Source organism: Lemur catta, chromosome 3, assembly GCF_020740605.2.
Source record: "Lemur catta isolate mLemCat1 chromosome 3, mLemCat1.pri, whole genome shotgun sequence".
NCBI lineage: Eukaryota > Metazoa > Chordata > Mammalia > Primates > Lemuridae > Lemur > Lemur catta.
In genome coordinates this window covers 103,253,733-103,271,465 of record NC_059130.1, presented here as the reverse complement: position 1 = coordinate 103,271,465, position 17,733 = coordinate 103,253,733, and the positions used below count along the sequence as shown (strand labels likewise).

The following is a 17,733-nucleotide window of genomic DNA, read 5'->3' as shown; positions in this document are numbered from 1 at the left end:
CCAAGGTGGAGGTGGGGCAGGGGGCGTGTCTGGCCCCCTACCACGAAGACCTCACGGACTCGAAGGATGGACGCTCCCCCCTCCCCAAAGAGCCCCCAGCTCAGTTAGTTCCGGAGTTGAGGCGCGGGGGCAGGGAGGGCGCCTGTCGAACCGCCCAGGATCCTGATTCCGCCCTCGGAGCGACGTGCGGCCCAGAGCCCAGGTGGGGATGGGGAAGAGGGAGCGGGGCGGCCAGGGATTGTCCCCGGCTTAGGAAAGAGGTCTGTTGGCACTGACCCGCCCCTCCATTCAGGCTACCTGAGTCCAGATGCTGAGGAGATGCGGGCCTCGGTCCTCCCCCGCTGGGGTGCTCCTTGGAGAGGGGGGCCCGGGAAGTGAGGGCCTCCCCTTCCCTCCCCGGCGCGGGGGCGGGGGCGGAGCCTAGCGCACCGCTCCCCCCACCCCAAGCTGGAGGGACCCCCCCAGGGGAGGGCCTCCGGGTGAACGCTGCGGGGCGTCTCCCTCCCAGTCCCGCCCGCCCCTCCGGCCGCCCCTGCCGCCGCGCGCCGCAGCAGCGCCGCCTTCCCTGCGCAGTCGGTGTCTCCGCGTCGCTGGGTGAGTGGGGGCCGCTCCGGCAGGGGCTGGGGTGTGCGGGCAGGGGGGGTCCGGAGCCAGGGGGCCACGTCCAGGGCTCCCCAACCCCGCTGCTCCCGCGCCTTCCGGGAATCCTCCCCCGGGGGGGGCAGGGGTCGGGGACTCCCCCGGGAACACGCGGTGCTCTCCAGGGTCCTGACCGCCGGGTGGCCGGCCCCGAGGAGCCGCGTTTCGGCCGCCCGGGAGCGCCCCCTCCAGGAGGGGCCCCGCGCCGGGCGCTCAGCGAGTGCTGGAGGGATCGAGGCGGAGGCTCAGGGCCAGAGCTGGGGAAGGTTTGGGGAGGCTCTGCGGGGCGGGTTTCTCAGGTTCTTCCCATTTGGGGGACTGGAGGTCTTTGCGGGGACAGCATTATCTTCTTCCAATTGGGAGGGGCAACTCCGAGGGTGGCAGGGAGGAGGGGGCACTGGAGGAGCTCTCCTGCTCAGCGCATCTGTCTGTCCCCACCCCGGTGACCCAGTTCTCGGACCTTGAAGAGGGAAGTAAGGGGCACACTCCCTCACCCCAGCCCTATGCATTTCCTTAGTCCCTTCCCACACTCTTGTTCGGTGGGTTCTCAGCCTGGGGCAGCAGAGGCTGATGTAGAAAGGAGGGGCACCAACTTACCCAGAAACATGCATGTGACACACTGCTGAGGACACACACAGGTCCCCCAACTGGCCACACAGGCACATTCCCTCACACTGTGATGGGTGCATACCTGGTCACACGGACATATAATGCACATGCACAGACATGGATGGAAACATGGGAGACAAATGCAATGCGAAAACCAGGGGCACGCGTCATGCATAAGCACATGCACCCTCACACACACGCCCACACACGTGCACAAAGCTTCATGTACATGCACACACAAGGAAGCCCCTCGCCCCGTCTCACTTGCAGCCCCAAGCTGGGAGGGGTCAACTGCACACAGCCCTACATCCCTGCCCAGAAGTGCCTGGCTGTCTCCTCTCCATTGCCTTCCCCTCAGCCTCCACGCTCTAACCTCCTGCACTGAGGGGACCTTTCAAGACTAGATTAAAAGTAAGTGTTGGGGAGGGTTGGATGGGCTAGGTGTCTCTCTGGAAAAGGGGCCCCCAGCAGGTCTCGAAGGGCTGCAGCTCCCTCTCCTGGGACCTGGCAGCACCCCTGGGGGAAAAAACAGAAAAATGGCAAGGGTGCCTGAAGGTCCCACGTGCCACTGGCCATGTGAGAGGTGGCAACATGCGAGTTGGCGTGTGATGGCATGTGTGAGACATGTGGGGTTGTGGGCTGGTGTGTCTTGGTGCACAGGGTATGGGAGTTGTGCGTGGTCCCGTGTATCAGTACATGTGAGTTGTGGAGCAGAGGGAATGTTGTCATGTGTGGAGGCATGGTGACCCCATGGGTGGGTGTGGGCTGGTATGTGAGTGGCATGAGACCCAGTGTGTGGATGTGGTGAGCTGTGTAGCACAATAGGGATCAGTATACATTCATTTACATAGTGTTGTGCATGAGTTTTGTGGCACTCGGGTAGATGTAAGTCATTTTTATTTATCTAACACTTACGTAGCGCTTATGTACACAGGCATGGTTCTAAGTGCTTCACATGTATTAACTAATTTAATCCCTACAACAGTCCTAGCGGGTAAGCACTATTATCACCCCACTTTACAGATGAGACAGAGAGTTTAAGGAACATGCCCCAGGTCACTTAGCTGGTGAGAGGAAGAACTGGGATTCAAACCCAGGGGATCTGGCTCTGGAGCCCAGACCAACGTCTACACTATGCTGCCTCTTGTTTGCACACACCTGTGGGGCAGAGAACAGGGCAGTGTCCGGGCTGCAGGTGCATTTTGTGGTAAGCAGGCACACGTGCGGCAATGAGGGGGCAGCACGTAGGAAGGAGACCCAGGTCTTTCTGCACCTCCAGGGCAATGTGGGAGTCGGCCCTGTCATGCCATGGCTGTGTGACCTGATGCACGTCATCTCTCTTCTCTGAGACTGCCTTCTCATCTGTAGAGTGGGGCTAATCCCACACTTCGCCTTGGGAGGGCTTAATAGTATGCACTGGGGAAGGCTAATTGGCTGGCATCGAGAAGGGCCTCAGTAAATGTGAGCCCCCTTCCTTTCCTCCCTTTCCAGGTTTGTTTCCCAGGGAAGTCTAAGGTCTGGGGAGACAGGGTGGAGCATGTCACAAAGACAGGAGGCCTGGGTGCAGGCCGTGTGACCCTGGGCCAGTTCCTCTCTCTGTGTCAAATGAGAGGCTGGGATGGCTGGTGTCAGGGGCCCCTTCTGGAGTGGTTTCAAGTGACCAGGAAGGCCTAACCACTTCTCTCTGTCCCTCGACCCCCTTGGGGACCCAGGTGGGACTTGGCTCGGTGGCCATGGGCAAGCAGAACAGCAAGCTGCGGCCTGAGATGTTGCAGGACCTGCGGGAGAACACAGAGTTCTCAGAGCTGGAGCTGCAGGAGTGGTACAAGGGCTTCCTCAAGGACTGCCCCACAGGCATCCTCAACGTGGACGAGTTCAAGAAGATCTACGCCAACTTCTTCCCCTATGGTGACGCCTCCAAGTTCGCTGAGCATGTCTTCCGCACCTTTGACACCAACAGTGATGGCACCATCGACTTCCGGGAGTTCATTATTGCACTGAGCGTGACCTCGCGAGGCCGCCTGGAGCAGAAGCTCATGTGGGCCTTCAGCATGTATGACCTGGACGGCAACGGCTACATCAGCCGGGAGGAGATGCTGGAGATTGTGCAGGTGGGCTCCTGGGCCCCTGCACATGCCCGGCGCGGGGCCCAGCAGCTGGTGCCCCCTCCCCTTTTGATCCTCCCAGCAGACCTTGTAGGCAAGTAGTGGCAGGGGCTATGCTTACAATCCCATTTAAAAATTTTATTAGGAAATATTTCCTATTTATAGAAAAGTCAAGAAAATTCCCATACACCCTTTACCCAGATTGACCAATTAATATTTTGCTGCAGTTGCTTTATCGTTTTGTGTGTGTGTGTGTGTGTGTGTGTGTGTGAGCATGCACACATGTATATAATGTTTTCTTGTTGTTCTGAACATTGTCCCTTTACCCTTGGATACATCAGGATATATTTCCTAAAAATAAGGACATTCTCTTACATAACCCATAATATGATTATCAAAGTCAGGACATTGAACATAGAAACAATGCTATTATCTAATCTACCGATCATATTCCAATTGTGCCAACTGTCTCCATTTCTTTATAGCATTTTTGACCCTCGTCTAGGATCACACATTGAATTTTGTTGTTATGTCTCTTTAGTCTCCTCTAATCTGGAATAGTTCCTCAGTCGTTTGTCTTTCGTGACTTGACATTTCTGCAGAGTACAGGCTAGTTACGTTTCATTGATCCTCATGTACTCAGGAGAAAGTGCACTTGCTCAAGGCCACACAGCCTGTGAGTGGGCCACCTGGCTCCACCATCTATATTCCACCAGGAAACAGAGCCACCTCTCAACTAATTGAGAGCCCACTAAGAGACCAATATTGAATGAGGCATTTATATCCATGAGCCCAGTGCATCCATACGACAACCCCATGAGGCTCAGAGAGGTGGAGTAACTTGCCCAAAGTCACACAGCACATAAATGGAGTCAAACTGCGGCTGGCCACCACTCAGAGCTGCCTTTTGAGGGGGCTCTGGACTCCCAGCCAGGACATCTAGCTTCCAGTTCTGCAGTTGGCCTTACCTCTTAGGTTGCTCATTTGTAAAGTGGGGGCAGTGATACTTACCTCATGAAAAAATTTAAAGAGCTGATATGAATGCCCTTTCTTAGTACAAATTTAATTGTGCTACATGTTAGCTTTATTTCAAAACCTCCCAGAGCACCCAGAGCTCAGCCCAGCATTGAAGACAGTGAGGGCTCGGGTTCCATTTTACCTGTGCTGCTCCTGAGCCTTTACAGGTTTCTTCACCTATAATGCAGGAGTGCTAAGCCCCTACTTCACAGTTATTGTAGGGCTAGAGCGAGATAGGGACTCCGGCAGAGGGCCTGGCATGTGATTGGTACTTGGGAAATGTTAGCGATCGTGTGTTATCATTTTCTCCTCCTCACAGCCTCTGCTCTAACCAGAATGGCCTTTTCTGCATCCCTGAAATGTGCCGTGTGAGATCCTGCTGCATAGCTTTGCACGAGCTCTTGCCCCCTTTCCTTCTGCAGCTCCCAATCCTTTCCCTCTGGTCCCTCTGCTCTGCCGACTGCTCTGCCTTCCAACCATCCAGCATCTGCTGGACTCTTGACTTTGGCTTCTCTTCTCCCTAAGGGTCTGGGTCTGCTCTCTCCAGCTTGACTAGAATGGGCTGCCTTAGAATGTTATGGGTTCCCTATGCCTATGGCTGGGGGAAAAGCCTTAATGTTTGTCACTGAGTCCTGTGGGGCTGGCATTAACTCTGTAGTTTCTGGACGGTGGGGAGTTCTGGGGGTCCTGATGGAAAGGTCGGGGTAGCCAGGGTGGTGGAGGATTACTCAGGGACTGGGCAGCAGATGGATAGCATCCAATCCAGAGGGATGTTCATGGCTTACCACTGAGTGCGGTTGCACTGGTATGTGCTGGCAAACCTCAGTCCTGCTGGAGCCACCATGCCCAGGGCATCAGTCAAGCCAGCCCCATTCCTGGGCATCCCCAGGATCCTTTCTGGCTGGCCTCTGCTGTCCAGGCCCTGGCTTCCTTTATGGAGGCCTGGTGGCCCTAGAGAGTGGTGCAGACAGAGCTCTGCAAACTCCAGTGCCTGATTAATGACAAGTCGGCTGCAGTGAAACCATGAGCAAGCAGCAATTCCAGACAATTAATCTGGAGGTGCAGGAGAATGGCTGTCACAAGGGAAGTGGTCACTTTCTAAGTCACTTAGTCCTCCTCAGGACCCAGCCCCGTGCCAGGTGGTAGACACAGTGGAAGGGAAAAGACTGTGCCTCTTGGGGCTCCTACTGTGGTGGGAGAGACAAATGTGCAGGCCACACTGATCAGCTCAGTGACAGCGGGTAAAGGTGACATCTGGGAGCACTGAGGGACAGGGAAGACCTGAGGATGTGGTGGATGAATAACGACTATAACATGAGCTGCCATTTACTGACCACCCACTCTAGCCAGCCACTGTTCCAACTCTCTACACACCTAACCCCATTTACTCCTCTAGGCAATCCCAGTGAGGGAGATAGGATTACTCTTATTTAACAGATGAGGAAACTGAGGCTCACAGAGGTTAAATACTTGTCTGAGGCTACACAGCAAGTGAGTAGTGGCACCAGGATGCCACTCCAGGCCCATCAGACTTCAAAGGCCTTGCTGGTCATCACCATCCCACTCTGCCCAAGCCTCCATCCAGCCGTTAAGAGAGCGCAGGTTCAGATCCAATCTCTGCCATCAATTCTCTTTCTGAGCCTTGGTTTCATATCTGGAAAATGGGGATCTTGATACCTGCCTTTCAGGGCTGCTGTGAGTTCAGAAACAGTGCATGTAAAGTACCTGGGACACAGTGGGTGCCTGATAAATGGTGGCTCATGTTATCATTCCAGGCAGAGACCGTAAATGCTGGGGAATCTGAAAAGCCCAGGGGTGTGTGTTTGTTGGCAGAATCACGCGGTCAGGGAAGGCCTGACGGTGGAGAGGTCAGCATCATGCAGACTGTGAAGTGTCTTGAGTGCCAAGGGCAGAATGACTTGGACTTGGTACAGAGGGCAGTGGGAGGTGCAAATAGCTGTTAAGCAGGGGAGTCCCTGCCAGGTGCCAAGCACTTTATTAGGTTCTGGGGATTTGGGCACTAGCCAGACATCCACGGTCCTTACCTGTATGATGGGGACTAGGGACAATCCTGCAAAGACATAATTACTTCTAGAGAGGTGTCTTCGAAGGAAAAGTCCAGGAGGCTCTGGGCCTGCGTATGCCCCCTGACCCAGCCTGGGTCAGAGAAGGCCTCGCTAAGAAAGCATCATGTAAACTGAGCCCCAAGGAGGAGTGGGAGGCAGCAGAAGGAGCGTGGGGCAGCATCCAGAAGGAGCTGGGTGCACGGCGGGCCTGCGGGGAGGCCTGTGTGCGAGGGGAGCGAGGGGGCGGTGCGCTGGGCTGTGGACGTGGCAGTGGAGAATCTGTGTTTGGAAAGAGCTTTCAGAGGCAGCGTGGGGGACAGACCCACGGGAGAGAGGCTGGAAGAGACCAGTGCGGAGGCTGAAGCTGGCTCTGAGGCAGGACAGGTTTATGGGATGGGAGAAGGGAGGCTTCTTGGAGGAGGTGTTGGTCAGGAAAAGCTGGAAGGTTGAGGCGACCAGTCCGGTCCTTGAGCTCCGGGGCCCCGGGACCCGGGCATCCCACAGGCCGAGCCCTGCGTGCCCTGTTCTTGAGCGCAGAAGCCCTCCTGCGCGTTGCCTCGCGAGCTCCGGCACGTGGCGGCTGCCGCCCTCGGCCCGGCAGAGCCCGGGCCGTCCCCGCCCGCGGCGGAGGCTCATTTGCGTACGTTTGCATAATGTTCCCCGCCCCCTCCGGGCCCCGCGCCCCCTGCCGGCCGCCCCGGGCCCGCGTTCCTGAGAAGCGGCGCGAACCGGCGCTCACCGCCAACCCGCGCTCCAGGCACAAGTTCCCGAGCCCGACCTTCCAGACCTTTCGCTATCTGGGTCCATCGCCCCCCACCCCCTGAACCCCTAAGTTCCCGGCGCCCACTCGGAGCGTTGGCGCTGCGGCGCCTTTGTTCCTTTCCCACCTAGCCCTCCACGGGAACTCGGTCAGGGCCCGCCCCAGTAGCCCCCTCCTCTGGGAAGCTCCTTCCCGAACCCCCGGCTCCCCACGCCTCCGTGACCCAAGTCCACCTCGCCCCGGCAGGGCGGCAAACGTCAGCGTGCCGGGGGCGTCTTGCACCTTGGGGTCGCGGCTCAGCGGGCCCTCTCACTCCTGCCTTCCCCTCCCGCCCCCCAGGCCATTTACAAGATGGTTTCGTCCGTGATGAAGATGCCGGAGGACGAGTCGACCCCAGAAAAGAGGACCGAGAAAATCTTCCGCCAAATGGACACAAACAACGACGGTGAGCGGGCAGGGGCGGGACGGGGCGGGCGCCACTCCCTCCCTCCCTCCCCCCACTCCTCTGCCCCTCGCTCCGCTGCCACCTTCTCCGCGGTCACAGCTCCCTTCGCCCCGCAGGCAAGCTGTCCCTGGAGGAGTTCATACGCGGGGCCAAAAGCGACCCGTCCATCGTGCGCCTGCTGCAGTGCGACCCCAGCAGCGCCTCCCAGTTCTGAGCGAGAGGATCCAGGTCCCCCCTCCTCCCTGCCTTCACCGGCCCCCTCCCGGCTCTCCGCTTCCTCTCCCTTGCCTCCTATCCAGGCTGGGGCCCAGACTGGGAGACCCCCCACCCCGGGTCTGCACTTTGGGGGGCCTCTAAAGAGAACCCTGCAGTCCCCCCAGGCTCAAGCAAGCAAGCTATTAGTACACCCCAATCCAAGAGGCAATGATAGACGCGAGCTGGCTTGTTCTGCCGGGCAGAGTCAGCCCACCCCTACCCGGAGGATCTCAATGAGGGCAGACCCCTCCCCCGACCCCCAGGCATGCCCCGCTCTTGCAGGTCTCAGCCCGGGTGGAGGGGGTAGTCATGCCCAGGTGAGGAGCCTGTATTTTTATTTGGAGGGGAGAGAAGGGTTTCAGGGGTGTCGGGGTTTGAGGAAAAAGCTTCTTTGAGCCACTCTTCCCTGCGGGAGAACCTCCAGCCATCCTGCCCCAGCCGTTGCTGGTCTGGAGGCCATGATGCAAAGGAAAACCTCCCAGGATTCCACCTGCCCTTTAGCACTTGGATGAACACAGCCAGCCACACACAGACCCACCAACCCCTCTTTGGCCTCTCACACACACAGACCCACAGACAGACGGACAGATGCACCTAGAACCCCGTCCACAGTGTCCTGGGTAGGAAAGAAGCACGGCCCCCCTGACTGAGCCCCTGTCCCTCCCCCATGCTCCCTCTCACCCCCTGCATGCAGCCAAGTGGAGCAACTCTGTTCTTTTTAATAACTTCAGAATAAAGTCTCGTTTCAGTGCAGTGGGCTGGGTGGCCGGGGAGGGAGTTGAAAGCCCCATTGGGTCCCCAAGGGTCCACTAGGCCCTCTTGGGCCAGCTCCAGGAATCTTGGCCTGGCCATGCTGCAGACTTGGTTGCAGGGTCCAGTGGCCATGGGTGAGACATCAGCTCTCAGAGGGTCAGCAGCTCAGAGCTGGTGCAGCGCAGCAGGTCCCCATCCTCCACGGGCTCCGGGCTCTCCCGCATCTGCAGAGACACAGGAGGCTGCCAGACCCACTGTACCTGGGCCTGGATCTCTTTCTCTGGGACACCCAGGGAATGGGAGGAGTGGAGGGGAATATCTCTGGGGGTAAAATGGCATCATTACCCACCCCCATGCAAGAGCCAGGCCAGACCCTTGGAGTACCCCACCCAGCTCAAGCCCAGATGCCACCCCCCCCCAAAAAAAACTCATCCTGGGCCCTGGGAGAGCCAGGTGTCAGCTGTGTGACTCAGCTGGGAGATCCGGCCTCTCTGCACCTCCAAGCCTCTCCCTTCGCTCCTGGGGAGAAAACTTTTGCCCCACCCCAGTTCTCAAGGTGGGGGCCCTGACCAGAGGGGTGGGGCAGACAGGCCTGAGCTCCCCAGCAGGGCCTCCCAGGAAGTGTGGGAAGTCAGGGCTGTGGAGGGGACATACCTCATGGTGGCTGCTTTTCCCCCACCAGGGCCTCAGTTCCAGCAGCTGGTGGGCAAGCTGGGCACAGCGCAGAGCAAACACGCTCTCCACCATGCAGAGCACTAGCGCGATGGCCCAGAGGCACAGGCTGGAGCTCTGTGGGGCACAGGGGGCAGAGATGGCTGTCTGGGCTTGGGGGTGGAGGGCGGACTCCGAGAACCCTTCCCAGCCCTGTTGAGCACCTGGGTTCCCTCCCACCCCAGGTCTAGGAACTCACGTAAATGCGCGTGGGGTCGAAGGGACAGTCAGGCGTGAGGGCCAGTAGCTCAGGGCTCCCAAAAGTGCAGGCGGCCAGCAGTGCCCGGCCCTGGGTGGCAAAGGTCACAGCGATCGAGGCCAAGAGGCCGAGGGCACAGGTCAGAGAGAGGAGCGCACAGGCCACGCTCGAGCTAAACACTGTCCAGCGCTGGGTAGGGGAGGCCACTGGTCAGTGGACATCAGGCTGGTCCCCATGGGCAGCTCTGGCCTACTGAGGGTCAGCCTCACCCCCTCCGAGCAGGCCAGGCCCTGACCCTACCCCCACAGTCCCATCCCTGAAGGTGTCACATACCAGAGCGGTGCTGGGGAGGTAGCGTGACAAGATGATGGCTGCAATGCCAGAGGTGATGACCTATGGGGAGGCTCAAGTCAGCTCTGACCCCGTGCTGCAGGGGAGTGGGCAGGGGGTCAGGGCCACCCTTGGATAAAGACTCCACCAATGCCAACCCTGGCCCTCCAGCCCCCCACCCCAACCCCTGCTTAGCCTTGGCCTCATTACCGCCATCGACACGGAGCCACTGCCTCCTCGTGGTCCAGCCTTGGAGTGATGTTTCTAAAGCAGTCACTCCCTGCCTACAACCTTCCATGACTCCCCACTGCCTACAGCTGTGTATCCCAGGGCTGCAGGGGCATGCCAGGGGGTATGCTAAGCCACAGAATATATGTGACATATCGTCCAGGAATGGGAAAGATTTTGGAAGAAACTAAGTAACCCAACCAGCAAGGAACTAAAACCAAAATTGTTATATTAAAACAAACCAGGACACTTTATGGAGTAGAATTCCAATCCCTGGGAGCATTTTAAATTATTTCAGGTTCTCAGTGACCAGCCCCCAGCCCTGTCAGCTTCACCACCCCATCCCAGGCCACTCTGCCCACTCACTGGCCTGGATGTGGACACCCACATATGGCCTGCTCCGGATGCTGCCACACACACCCTCTTGCCAGGAACACCCTTCTCGCTCCTCTGCCTGTGCAGATCCTCCAAGCCACGCTTGGGTTCCTCCTCGTGCAGGTTTCCCCAACCACCCTCTGTCCCAAGGGCTGGGATTACCCCACTGCTTAGCCCAGCAGCTTCCCTCTGGATCTTTGGGCTGCATGCAGCCTGTCTTCCTCCTTTGTTCCCTCCCTGGACCGGGCATGGCTGGACCCAAGGGAGGCAGGTGGTAAGATGAGGGTCCTGGGTTCCAGGCCCCACATGTCTTTAATTTACTGTGCAGCCACAACTAAGTGCCTCAACCTCTCTGAGCTAAGCCCCTCTCCGTAGGATGAGCTCACAGAAAGACCGGTGGCTTTGGTGTCAGACACAAATAGGTTCAAACCCAGTTTGGCTTCTTTCTATCAGCGGGATGTTGGGTGAATCCCTGAGTCTTGGTTTCCTCTTACGTAAAAGGAGGCTAATAATGGCCCATGTTACTGGGAGCTGTGTGGATTGACTGGGTAAACTAGGGCAAAGCTGCAAGGGTCCGACCCAGACCCTGTCCCTGGTGAACCTCCTAACCCTGAGCTTGCCGCCTTCTCTGCCTTCCTCATAGGCTGGTAAGAGGAACAAACAATGTCAGTAAGAGTAAGTCCAAGCACACCCGACACATCTGTCCCGCCCAGCCCCGTCCCATTGACACAGGCTCCCCTACTCGCTAGGGCTGAGGCCTATGATCTCCGTCCCCCCAGGCCCTGAGTCCGGCAGGCTGTCTGAGCTCCATTTTGCAGGGGGTGGGGAAGAGGATTAAAAAGAATAAGTCCCCCACCAGGAGGTGGCAGGGATGGAATCCAGACACTGATGTGTATGGGGATGTTCCCCTTAGGGCTGCAGCTGCCTCTGCTGACAGGCAGGAAAGAGCTTTATAAACCTGAGAACATTCATTCTCGTGTTAATCACACAGGCACTGACATGCACTCACAATCATGGCTACTATTTACTGAGCAGGTACTACAGGCCATGCCCAATGCTAAGCTCCTGCTGTTCAATTCTCCAGAACAGAGCTTAGCCATTCCCACGTCCATACTTTGCACCTCCCATTCTCTGCACTTGGAATGCCATCTCGTTTCCTTTCCTGCCTGCTAGTCCCAGCAAGCCACACATCTAGTTTGTGCTCATGGCAGCCCATCTGGGAACTCCTACTCATCCATCAATACCCATCCCAGAGAAACCCTCCTGGACTCTGCCAAGCTGACTTGATGCTCCTTCCTTCTGTCCAGTGGCACTTTGGGTATTTATTGTAATAATAACCTCAGTTCACGGTGGTGAGCAATAACCATTTTATATGGACGATGTCAGTCAGTACTCACTAGGGCCCTCAGAGGTAAGCACCGTTACCATCACATTGTACAGATGGGGAAGCTGAGGCGAAGCAGTTGAGGGACTCGGGCAGTTGGTAAGTGGTAGACCAAGGGTTAGTGCCCGGGCTCTCTGCTTACCCACTAAAGGCTCTGAGTAGGAACTTGTTGAAGACCTTTCAAGCCCCCTCCAGCCCCCTCCCGCCAACCACCCTCCCAGCCCGGCAGTACCACAATAGCGGAAGTGACAGAGAGGATGTTGACCGCACAGTACTGCAGAGCCACAGCGTCGTCGGGGGCAGCCACATAGCGCAGCACAGTGCCGTGGAGCAGGGCGGCTGTGATGAAGCTCACGTGGCCCAGCACCACCAGCACCAGACCTGTCTTCATCAGCACCTTCCGGAAGTCACACACACTCAGGCCACCTGGAGGGGACAGCTGTGTCAGGGCTGTGGGTGGGGCTTATCCTGCTGGGCAGAGCAGGAAATCGAGGCCCTGGCAGGAGTGAACAGTGAGTCCTAAATCTATTTCTGGATGACTTGGAGCCAGTAACTTGTCTCCTCTGAGCCTCAGTTTCCTCATCTGTAAAAGGGGTTCACGATACCTTTGTGAGAGGTGAAAGTCCTTGGGAAAGCACACAGTTGGTACTTAATAAAGGGTAGTACTGCTTATTAGCACTCAAGGTCATGAGTGGCGGGGCTCTAGCTCTAGACCCCACTGTCCTTCCACTAAGCTCCCCATTCACTGATTCATTCATTCAAGTGTTCATCACACAAACGTTCACTGAGGGCCTGCTCTGTGCCAGGCCCTGGGGCACCACAGTGAGTTCGACGGTCACTGTCCAGGTCCCCAAGGAGCCACAGTTCACTGGGCAGGGACTGGGCCCTGCTTGGTGGATAGAGCCTGGCACACAGCAGCTGCTCAACACACCACTGCTGAACAGGACTGCCTAGAGCCAGGTGACTTGGGGACAGGTAGCTCCGGCCTCTGAGTCTCCCTGTTCCCATCTGTAAAATGGGAAGAAGGACCCTTGTCTCCCAGTGGGGAGGGAGGGTCTATGAGGAGATGGATGAAAGTGGGGCACACCCTGAGGGTGCTGGGAAAAGCAAGCTCCCAGTGCAGGGGGCACTGGGTAGGGACAGGGCAAGGATAGGGGGCTGGGGGCAAAGAACACTGGGACTCATGCAGATTCTGAGTGGCCAAGTGGCTGCTCAGCCCCCATCTGCACATCCCCAGGAGTGGGGAGCCTCCTCCCTGGGCAGCTCAGGCTGTTCCTGATCTGCCGTCTGGAATTTCCCCCACGGGTCCTGGCTCTGCCCTGAAGGACACACACCACCCTGGCCCTGCTGGCCCCTCATTCTCGCCAGTTCTGAGACTGGAAGACTGGTCAGGCCCCAGAACAACACAGCCCCTTCCTCCTTTAGCTGCTCCTCCTGGGATCTAACTTTGAGTCCCTTTCTAGACCTCAGTGTCCCCATCTGTGGCAGAGAGCATTGATCATAGTTCATATATGGGAGCTCTGCAGGTAAAGAAAAAAAAAAAAGAATTTCTAGACTGACTGTTCTCCGGGACCCTGTGGCAAGAGGCAATCCCCAGGGAGCAGGGAGGGAAGGGGGACATTCAGTCACAGACTCGCTGTGTGACCTGGCACCAGCCCCTCCCCTCTCTGGGCCCCAGATGCCCCATCTATAAAACAGGGAGGGGTCAGTCCAGCAGGTCTCTGAGACCCCTGGGGCCTGCAGGACCCTCTGGAGCTGGATCAGGGTAGGAAAAGCAGAGGGCAGGCGATGGCCTGGAACAGCCTCCTGAAGATGAACTGTTGGCCAAACAGGAAGGGGCATGGCAACTTCATCCCAGGGCCCCACCTACCTCACCCCATCCACCCGCCTACCTGGCAGCCGGGACACCACCCGGCTCAGGGCTGGGCTCAGTAACAAAAGCAAGACTTCAAGGACCAAGACTTTGGTCAAACAGGAGGGACAGTGCCAGCTTGGGGCTATGCCTGGAGCCCTGGACGGAGTCTCAGGACAGTCCTGGCTTCTTTAATTCTAAGTTAACATTCTGGGAGCACTTAGCAGCGTGGTTGGCGCAGTGCCAAGCATTTCACTCTTAGGAGCTAACTCCATCCTCACCATAGGCCTAGGAGGTGGGTGCTACTGTCTCCATTTTACAGATAAGGAAACTGAGGCTCACAAGTTCTCTCTGCTAGAGAGTGGGGACTTCCCAGGACTCTCTGATGACCCAGAGCGGCATCACTGTCCCCGGGAGGGGAGGGAGGGGGCACTGCCCTGCCGGCCCCGTGGGAGGAGTGGAGAGGGTGGAAGTGGGAGCCCTTAGCAAGGCGGAGGAAGCTGAGGCCCGGGCCCTGGTCCCTGTCCCTCTGCGCTCCCTTCTGGGTGAAGTGGGGGCTGATGTAGCCAGCATCTCTGTGCCGCCCAGGACCCCGGAGGGCAGGCGCATCCCTCCGCAAGAAAACAAAGTGGGGACGAGGGGCGGAGGGCCACGTGAAGTACGGGCCGCAGCACTCCTCCCTCCAGCTCCCTGTGGAGAAACTGAGGCCCAGAGAGGAAAGTGACCTTGCCCAGGGCGCCGAGGAAGCTAGAGGCCTGGACCCGGGGGTTGGGACTCGCATTGCAGTGCTCGCCCCTGCGCGAGGCTGGGGGGCGGCTGTGCCTCCCGCGGTCTCCCCGCCGCTCACCGAGGCGCAGACACATGTCGGCTCCTGCGCGGGTCGCCGCGGCCGCCTTCAGTGGGGCTCCGGAGGCTGCGGGCCGCCCGGGCGCCCGGCTCCCATCCTCGTCGCCCGCCGCCCGCGCGCCCCGCGCCGCCGCCGCCGCCGCCGCCGCCGCCCGGAGCGCCGGGCTCAGTGGCGCCGGCCCGGCCTCCCTTCCCGTCACCCCCCGGGCGGCCGCGCCCCGCTCGGCCCGGGCGGCTCGTTTGCATCGCGGCCGGCCCGACCGGCCCGGCCGCCCCCGCCGCCGGCTGAGTCAGCGCAGCCCCGCCCGCCGCCCGCCCCGCTCGGCCCATTGCACGGATGGAACGGAGCTCGGGGCCCGGACGGAGAGGGGGCTGCACGCGGGTCAGCTGCCGCTCTCGGGACCTGCGGCACCGGGGCGGGAAGCCCCCAGGGTGAAGTCTGGGCGGGGGCGGGGTAGCAGCGGTGGTGAATGAGCGGGTCTGCCCCTGAGCCCCCGTGCGACCCCGGCAAGTCACCTTGCCTCCCTGGGCGTGCTTACACTGAGCAAAGAACACGCCCCGGCCTGTGGGTCTTGTCTTCCATGCTGAGCAAGGTGCTTGACCTCTCCATTTTGGGGGGATCTCACTGCCCTCTTTGGAAAATCAGGGAAAATAATTACTGTCCCCTAAGGTTATGGTGAGACAAAATGAGATACAAAAATGAGGTAAGAAAACACTTAGGAAGCTCTCCAGAGTGTCCTATGGACAAAGTGTAGACCTAGCAGGAGCACATAGTAGGAGCTTTACTATTCCTGGCTATAGTGATGGGCCCCTTTCATGCGCCAGGATGAGAGAGAGAGAGAGAGATGAGGAGAGAGAGAGAGAGAGAGAGAGAGAGAGAGAGAGAGAGAGAGACACAGACACACGGAGCATGCGCACACACAGTGCCTTGTTTCAGTCCCGCATCCCTGCTGGGGAGGTACGCCATGATGCCGTGATACCGTGATGCCACGACACCATGATGCCATGCCTGGCCCTTTGGTTCAGAGGGTTGACCATTTACCAAGAGTACCCAGCCGGAAGTGACATAAACAGGAGCCTGGATGTCCCCTCAGCTCTCCGTGCCTGAGTTCTCCAGAGTGACCATGTTGTGGCTGCCTCCCTGGGCCCTCTAGGTCCTTGGAGCAGGGCTCTGGGAGGCATTTACAGTGGTATCTGGGCAACATCTGTTCACCCCCTGCACCCCTCACCCGGATGGGCAGTGGTCTGGAGGGCAGGGGCTGGCTCGATGCCCCTGGGTGGGTAGTTGGAGCCTGGCACATGGGCTGTCCCCCAAATGAGTGCTTTCCGCACACCTGTGCTGACACCTACTGTGTGTGTGTTGAGCCTCTGCAGTTTGGAGAGCACATTACCAAGGGAGGGAGCAGAGCCAGTTCTCCTAGGAAGCCCCCTGGGCCGGTCTGGTAACCCCTCAGCAGATGTGCTTCCCCGTCATCTGCTGTCTGCAGCAGACAATATGCAGGGAGTGCTGGGTGGAGAGACAGACTTGTCAGGTGGAAGGGAAGGCGGGTGCAGTTCCTCAAGGCATCAGGCTGGCATTCGAATGTTGATGTCCATGGGGACAGCCTGTTGGCAAGGCAATTGGGCAGTACTTATCCACATTGTAAATGGTCAGACACTTGTAATTATGGCCCAGCAATTCCATTTCTGAGTCTTTATCCTGCACACTGAAGAGTGCAGAGATACGCATGCACTTAATGATGTTCACGGACAAGCTGTCCTAATAGCAAGCAATGGTGATAACCAAGAGTGATGTGGCCTGGAGCAGAGGGGAAGCACTTTGCTTTTTGTGTTACGCATGGTTGTATGGTTGGAGTCTCATAATGAACATTTATTCATGTCTTGCTTTTATTAAAAAGAAAGGAAGAGCCTCCTCCCCACCACGGCCCTGCCCCCACTCCATCAACAGCTTTGTGATGCCAAAGCCCAGCAGCCACCCTGGGGAGCGCATGTGGTCACTGCAAAGCCACTATCAAATCTCACTTGTGTGTGTGCATGTGGCTTCTCTGTCAGTCAATGTCAGGCAGTGCCCTTGACACTGAGCCCCGCTGGAGACTTCTGGAAGTAGGCTGGTCACCAGACCTTTTAAATGGCTTTCCTTTCTGGATGCATAGATGATGGTTCTCTTTTTTTATCCTTGGAACAACTCTGAGAGTTAAAGACAATCCCCATTTTACGCATGGGAAAATCAAGGCCCAGAAAGGTAGAGGATTTTTCAAAGATCCCACAGCGTATATGGATGGTAGAGCTGAGACTTGGGTCCAGGCCTGTCTGACCGTGAAGGCCACCCCTGACTTCTGAGTGTGTGTGTGGGGGACGGGGGCGGGGGGAATGGGGAGAGCCTCAGCCCTAGCCCTGCACCTGTTCTCTGGGGCCCCTGAGGTGGAAGAACCTGCTTCTCTCTAGACCATAATTTCCCAGCCATGGGCCAACCTCAGCGACCTGAAGTTATTGCCACTTCTTTTCCTTATTGCCATGAGGCCAAAGTCCACCAGTTCCAGGCACCCTGGTCCCTTGCCTCTGCCCCACCTCTCCATACATGGCCTAAGGTTCTGATAAGAACTTGTCCTCTACCAAGTCACTATGCCATCCTGGCAGCTTACTGCCGTTCCCTGGGCGTCAGTTTTCCTATCTGTCAAAAGACGATAATGATTTTCCTTCTAGGCTTTCCAGATTTCTGAGGCATAAGTGACTTGAGAGATATGGAAGTGGGTTGAAACCCAGCCAGAGAAATGCAAGTAGTAATTCTCTTCCTGGAACACTTAACGACTAGGTGTGGCCCAGTGCACTCAGCCAGAGGCTGGGTCTGCCCAGGGCGTGGCCTCCCCACTGGCTGCTCAGCCGGGGCAGGGTTCAGGCTACCAGTCCCTGGACAGCCCCTCCTCACTTTAAGGAAGCTTCGCCTCCTCCACCCCCATTTTAAGAACCATTCCTCCATGTAAGAAAAGCGATCAGACACAACTGTGCCAGATTCTATTTTATGTATGTATATACATATATATAAAACTAAAGACCAACTGCCTATGCTGTCGGAGAGAGGAGGAGGCAGTTAAAGGGAATTTTGCAGCCGGCTGCAGTTGCTCATGCCTGTAATCCCAGCACTTTGGGAGGCCAAGGTAG

The 17,733-nt window shown here is 57.8% G+C and overlaps 2 protein-coding genes across 10 annotated transcripts in view; one reads left to right on the top strand and one right to left on the bottom strand.

Moving 5' to 3' along the window:
• The window catches only part of LOC123635817 (neuron-specific calcium-binding protein hippocalcin-like), a 70,601-nt gene extending 61,997 nt beyond the window's left edge, over positions 1-8,604 (top strand). For 7 of the 8 annotated variants that reach the window (XM_045548359.1, XM_045548362.1, XM_045548361.1 and 4 more), the window contains 3 exons: positions 2,961-3,359; positions 7,536-7,641; positions 7,758-8,604. In XM_045548359.1, the coding sequence (XP_045404315.1) occupies positions 2,961-3,359; positions 7,536-7,641; positions 7,758-7,855 (603 nt within the window). In that variant the 3' untranslated portion in view covers positions 7,856-8,604. The remainder of the gene's footprint in view (positions 1-2,960; positions 3,360-7,535; positions 7,642-7,757) is intronic. The other variant, XM_045548363.1, reaches the window with a different exon arrangement.
• Positions 8,596-14,742, bottom strand: TMEM54 (transmembrane protein 54). 2 transcript variants are annotated; one of them, XM_045548368.1, is made up of 6 exons: positions 14,576-14,742; positions 12,109-12,302; positions 9,893-9,952; positions 9,560-9,748; positions 9,304-9,438; positions 8,596-8,873 (listed from the first exon to the last, which is right to left on the bottom strand). In XM_045548368.1, exons 1-6 carry the CDS (start codon positions 14,589-14,591, stop codon positions 8,799-8,801), a joined length of 669 nt encoding a protein of 222 aa, XP_045404324.1. In that variant the 5' UTR covers positions 14,592-14,742; the 3' UTR covers positions 8,596-8,798. The 2 variants fall into 2 exon arrangements, with proteins under 2 accessions (XP_045404324.1, XP_045404325.1); XM_045548369.1 differs by lacking the exon at positions 8,596-8,873 and adding an exon at positions 8,887-9,180 and having other exon boundaries at positions 14,576-14,688.
• Positions 14,743-17,733: the final 2,991 nt, after the last annotated feature.